Source organism: Myotis lucifugus, unplaced genomic scaffold (genome assembly GCF_000147115.1).
Source record: "Myotis lucifugus unplaced genomic scaffold, Myoluc2.0 scaffold_83, whole genome shotgun sequence".
NCBI classification, from domain to species: domain Eukaryota; kingdom Metazoa; phylum Chordata; class Mammalia; order Chiroptera; family Vespertilionidae; genus Myotis; species Myotis lucifugus.
The window spans coordinates 4,507,441-4,513,891 of NW_005871131.1; the positions used below are offsets into that span (position 1 = coordinate 4,507,441).

The window sequence follows — 6,451 nt, forward strand, 5'->3', positions numbered from 1 at the left end:
GGGAACCCAAACCCCCCCAAATTTTCTTTTTTCAGCCCTTCCCAGACTATACCCCATGGCCAAAGCATTTATGCGGGCAAAGGGACCCCCCATCTCCCTCGATTACCGCTGCCGCCCCTGCCCAGACCTAATGCCTCTGAGGTGTTAGGCCTGGGCGGGGACCCCCAGCTGCCCACATTGTGGGCTCCGCTGTGCTCCCACCACCATTGGCTTCCCCCCTGCTCCCCACCATCGCGGCTCCACCCATGCCCAGGCCTAATGCTTCTGACCAAGGCGTCAGGCCTGGGCAGGGTACCTCTCAGCTCTGATTGCAGGCTCCGATAGCCGATAGCCACTGGGCGCCTACTATGCAAATTAACCGCCATATTTGTTGGCGGTTAATTTGCATATCGTGCTGATTGGCCAATGGGAGGTGTAGTGAAGGTACAGTCAATTACCCTTTTTGTCTATTATTAGATAGGATTCCTGGAACTGCAAGTAGATCAACATGACAATGTGAGAAAGTGAAAGGTTTTAGAGTAAGAATAATACTTAACTCCTAAGGGACCCCCATTTCTATTCTGTAGATCTACTGAAATGTTGAGTAGAGTCCTAGGAATGAAGTGGGTAAAGGATTTTTACCCACTGGGCACTGTCTCCTGTCCTCTGCTGGTCTAGTAATACATATACTAATATTAGTTAATATACCTTATAAATTTGGATTTAAATATGATTAGATGATTGATAAACTAATAAAAATGTAAATCTAAAAAAGTTTTATAGATCAGTTTAATTGTAAAGAAAATAAAATTTGCAAAAATTAGCAACAATATAATCATTAACAATGTAACAAACAGTAAAATTTAGTCAGATGCAAAAAATATGTATAAATGAGGCAAACCAAGAAGGGAAAGAGAATTCAGAAAGAGAAGCAGAAATCTACCATAGAGAAAGTTCCCATTTTATACTTCAGTGTTAGGTTAGAATTGTACAAATAAGCTCACTGTTTTTTTCTTTTTAGTTATCCCCAGAACCCTACAGAGTCAGGTACCTAGGAAATTCCCAGTAACTGCTAAATTAAACTAAACCATCCTAATCACAGCTTTTGGTAGGTGGTTTTAATTTCCACTAAATTGGAGGGGAAAGGACAGGATGTTGTACTATATTTTCTTTTGTAGGTAAAAAAATTTAAGTACAAGTAGTTTCAGGATGTATCATTAAGACCCTGGCTGGGTGGCTCAGTTGGTTTGAGCACCAGGATTTTGAACTCAATTCCTGGTCAAGGCACATTCAGGAAGCAACCAATGAGTGCATGGATGGGTAGAACAGCAGGTCAATGTTTCTCTCTTTCTCTGAGATCTATAAATTTAAAAAAAAATTTTTAGATATCTTATTAAGTATTTGTTCAAATGCAATGTCATTCCTAGAGGCCCAATTACTTGGTTTTACTCTCAGGGACCAGTATGATTATCCTATCTAATAAAAGAGTAATATGCAAATTAACCATGACTCCAACACAAAGATGGTGGCACCCAGTCCTCTCAGCCCCACTGGAGTCCTCCAGTCCCGGGGGCAGCAGCTGAGAGCAAGGCCTGCTTGGCTGTCGCCATGGAGACCCAGGAGCGGCCAAATGGGCCCCGCAGACAGCAGAGAACCATGAGGAGCAGGCCTAAGCCATCCGTAGGACATCCCCTGAGGGCTCCTGGATTGGAGAGGGTGCAGGTCGGGCTGAGGGACCACTCTCCCCCCTGCACAAATTTTGTGCACCGGGCCTCTAGTAATATATAAAGAGGAGGAATAGTTTGGTGCTTAAAATATGTGAACCCCTGAACCAGATTGTGTGATCTTGGGTAAGTTATTAACTTCTCTGCAACTCAGTTTACTCATCTATAAAACAGAGATAACAGCAGTACCCATCTTATAGGGCTGTTGTGAGAAATATAGGTGAAGTGATAAAAACAATGCTTAGAGTAAGCACATACAGTACATCACTCACTGTCACTATGATTACTTTTCTATTGTTTTCCTAATTGAACTTCAAGATGGTATAAAACTATTTATGAAAACCTACATAAAGCTTTTTATTTTTTATTTTAAAATTACTAGATAAATTAAACATTTTAATATGGAAAATACTAGTAGTTTGAGGTACAAGAAGAAAATTTAGATATTTTTAATTTGACTTTAGAGGGAGGAAGACAGAGAGAGAAAGAGAGAAATATCAATGAGAAATAGAAACACCAGAGGAATACCGATTGGCTGTGGAGATCAAACCCACAACCTAGGCAAATGCCCTGACTAGGAATTGAACCCACCACCTTCTGGTATATGGGAGGAGGCTCCAACTAACTGAGCCACATGGGCCAGAGCAAAAATTTATGTATTTTTATAACCTTGAAGTAGAAAGAGATTCTTTTATAAAGATGATATCAATGACAGAGATCAAAAAAGAAAAATTTAAAGTTCTTGGCAATTAAAAAACTTAAAAATTAAAAACAAATGAAAAATTGGGAGAAATATATTTGACCCATTATTTTGGTAAATGATAACTGTATAATGAGCCCTGAAAGAAAAATGATCTATGGACATGATAGAGAGTTCACAAAGTACTAATACAAATACCCCCCAAAATATGAAAAAAGTTCTATCCCAATACTAATTAGGGAAGAGCAAGTAAAATATCAAGGAAATCTTATTTCCCCATTTTTACCAAAGATGATAAAACACTAATACCCAATGTTGGCAATGGTGTGGGGAAGAGGATGCTCTTTAATTCATTGCTGACAGAAATGAAAATTCACACTTCCCAAGGTAATTTGGCAATATATGAAAAATGTATACCTTGTTTCTAGGAATTTATCTTAAAGATATAAAGGTGTGTGTAAGAAATCAGCTACTGGGATATTTATCACAGCACTGCAAAATGTCCAGAGAGGACTGATTATATACTTTGTGGTGTAAAGATAACAATGGAAAATAGTCATTAAATATGATGTGGTAGAAGTATACTTACTGACATAAAAGAACTTCACAATGAAATGAAAATATAAAACTTATACAACAGTAGGTTAAGCATGGGTGTATAAAGCTTTTTACGAAAATACTAGTGCCCCGGTGCGCGGATTCATGCACATTGAAAGGAAATTAATTAGAAGGTGGCTGGCAGGGCAGGACTGGGCGAGATGGGCCAGACACACTCTGGAGCCAAACTCCCACGGTTCCTCCCCGGCCTGCCACACCTGGGGTGGTGCTGTGGCTCGAAGGGCATCTGCGGAGTGAGTGGAAGGTCCCTCTGGCAGGTGGGGTCCCTCGGCCTTGCTTGCGGGGATTGGGCCAAAACCAGCTCTCCAACATCCCCTGAGGTGTCCCAGATTGCAAGAGGGCAGTTCTCGGGTGACGCACCCCAGAATCGGGCTCCCTCCTCTCTGGTTCCGGGGTGTGTCACCTGAGAACCGCCACTGCCAGGTCACTGCAACTCCTGCATTGAGCCTGCCCCCTGGTGGTCAGTGTGTGTCATACCTACCAGCCAATCGGACAGTCGATGGTTGCTTAGCCTTTTATATATATAGAGAACACAAATCATTTCACTTGAATTCTAAACAAGAATTATTTACTAATATGCTACTTACACTAACTGATTAATTGTCTTCCTTTGCTCCTTGGATCTTCTGTACTTCAGAAGCTTACTTTGTGTTGGTGTATCAACACCTATGTTTTCAGGAGGATGGACAATGGGAGGTAACTTCAAGTTCAGAGCCTCCTTTTCTGCAGCAATGGCAGCTTTGTTTGGGTCTGACATCTTGGTCTCCTAAAAATACTCTATAATCTGAGGAGAAAAATCCATAAATCCATTATTGTAAAAACTAGCGTCAATATATTGATAACATACCTTATATATCAATACCCAAAATTCTAGGCCTTTTTAGATCTTCCTCCCAAGTATGGTATCAGTCTTCATGGCAGTTGAGGCACTATCCCTCCCGAGAACACGCTGGTGCCTTTCCCTTCCCCCTCCTCGTCCAAGGCACATTACCATTAGCTCCCTCACTCCCCAGGTCCAAGGCCCTTCCTTTACCTCTATAACTTGTTTCCTAAGGCCATGTCTTCCAGGAATTACTTTTTCTACCTCTGTGATTTACCAAATAAATGTTTTCTTACCAACACACACACACACATACACACACATACACACACACACATACACTAAAACAAAACAAGAATGGCAGTTGAAATAAATGGGCAGGGATTCCTGTTAGAGTTCCAACCATCCACTTGCTATGAAAAAATGAAAAAAATCACTTCCAGGTTAGGGCTTCAGTTTCCTCAAGGATGAAATTACAGTTCTAAAAGTCTCAGTTCAGATTTTTCCTAAAATGCAAATCACAACAAACCCAGTTGTTGAGGTATAATCTCTCTCCCCCCAAACCAATTTAATATCATTAATATTTAAATATCAATGTTGTATCTTAGTTTTGCTACCTTCCTAGAAAGTGATATTATGATAAAGCAAAACACATAGAATATCTAAAATGTCATGTAAATGCTAGACAATTAACTGTGATACCAACTGCATTTACCACGGATTCCCACAGAATTTGGAGATTTCTGCCATGAAAAAGTATTTCTGCAGGCATCTATTTGGTGATCTCTTGGCTTGAGAGAGGGGTGAAAAGCTGAAGACAAATAAGTACCTGTCTGTTTTTCACTACTTCTCAGCTGCGCAGATAAGAGGGAAACGTTCAGTGAGCTTCTCTCCTGGCGAAAGAAAAAGGAAAAACGAGGGGCGAAACTTCAGGAACCCACTGACTCCCCGACTCCCCACCGAGGCAGGCGGTAACCTGCCGCAGATACAAAGTTGTCAGTCGCCATAGAAACTGCCCCTGTCGCAGTTGGAGAGATTGGCTAAAAGGTTGCCTGGAGAGGCAGTTGCTGAGCTGCGACAGATTAGGATTACCTGCCACAACAATAATTCATTACTCAAGTAAATGGAGGGTGGTTGAATGAGATTTTTTTTTTTTTACCTGTCTTCCTTCGGAAGGGGTCCAGGGAATCAGAATCTTCAAATTGTGGAAAACGGCAAGACTGAAAATTTGGATCTGTTGGAAAATAGATGTAAACACTCATTTCAATTGAGGATCAAGTGTTCAAGTGTCTCCATCGTAACTTCTCTATAAATACTGCAACTAATCAGCAATATAATTTATCTTGTTTCTATATTTGGTATTTATTTATACAGCACTTTTTCTTCAGGAAATCATTGGCAAAAAAAAAAAAGGTTAAAGGTGTGTAAATTTTATGAGTATGCTTGGAAACAGAAATGTGAAATTTTGCTATTTGAAGCTACACAATGGATATTCCATCTTAATAACAGCTTAAATACTATGTGCACAAATAAATAGGGGAAAAAATAAGTCCTGAGGGTGTACTGATGGCATATTCATTCAACAAATACTAGTATTTGAGCATCTATGTGCCAGTCACCATAGTATAGGCTACACTGTTGTGTCTGGCACACAATAAATCCTCTATGGGGGTGACTGGATAAAGAAGATAAAGGGATTAGCTAAAGAACATATATGCATACCCCTTGGACACAGACAATAGTTTGGTGAAGGCCAAGGGAGGGGGAAGAGGGCTGGGTAGACAAAGGGTGGACAAAGGGTGGGGAAAAGGAGGACACCTGCAATTATGTCAACATTAAAATTTTTTAATGAAAAATAGCTTAAAATAAGTAAAAATGTCATCTGAGTGAGCAAACGAACAAATTAAGTATACTTGTAGCTTGTAAAAGCAATCTATCTTTCTGTAGAAAACAAAATATTTGTATGTGATGGTTCTTTGACATATCCCTACAAGGACTAAAGGGAGAACAGCAGTCTTTTATATCCTAGGTGCATCTTCTCCCAGTTATTTAATCAAACACTAATCTAATAGTGCTGTGAAGAGATTTTTGCAGATATAATTCAAGTCCCTAATAAATAAGGAGATTTGGGTGGGCCTGACTCAATCCATCGAAGTCCTTTTAAAAAGACTTAGCTCTAGCCAGTGTTGCTCGCTCAGTGGTTAGAGTGTCGGCTTGCACACCAAGGGGCTACAGGTTCAATTTCCAGTCAAGAGCAGGTACCTGGGTTACAGATTCCATCCCTACCCCCAGTTGGGGTGTGTGTGGGAGGCAACCAATCGATGTGTCTCACATAGATGTTTCTCTCTCTCTTTCCCTCCCCCTCTCCCTCCCTTCCACTCTTTCTAAAAATCAATGGAAAAAATATCCTTGGGTGAGGATTAAACCACACACACACACACACACACACACAAGCTTAGGCATGCGAGGAGTCTGACTCCAAACAGAAGCTAACTCTACAATTTCTCGTCCTCTCTGGATTTACCCTTCCAGATAGCCTGCACTACAGACCTTGGACTTGCCTAACTACTCTCTACAATTGCAAAAGCTAATTCCTTGTAATAAATTCAT

The 6,451-nt window shown here is 40.6% G+C and overlaps 1 protein-coding gene across 1 annotated transcript in view; it reads right to left on the bottom strand.

The window, feature by feature from the left end:
* Positions 1-6,451, bottom strand: part of DNAH12 (dynein axonemal heavy chain 12) — a 238,892-nt gene that overhangs the window by 227,926 nt on the left and 4,515 nt on the right. Inside the window, exons 2-4 of the mRNA XM_023755751.1 lie at positions 5,001-5,075; positions 4,671-4,734; positions 3,609-3,805 (exon numbers count right to left, since the gene is read on the bottom strand). Of these exons, the coding sequence (XP_023611519.1) occupies positions 3,609-3,778 (170 nt within the window). The 5' untranslated portion in view covers positions 3,779-3,805; positions 4,671-4,734; positions 5,001-5,075. The remainder of the gene's footprint in view (positions 1-3,608; positions 3,806-4,670; positions 4,735-5,000; positions 5,076-6,451) is intronic.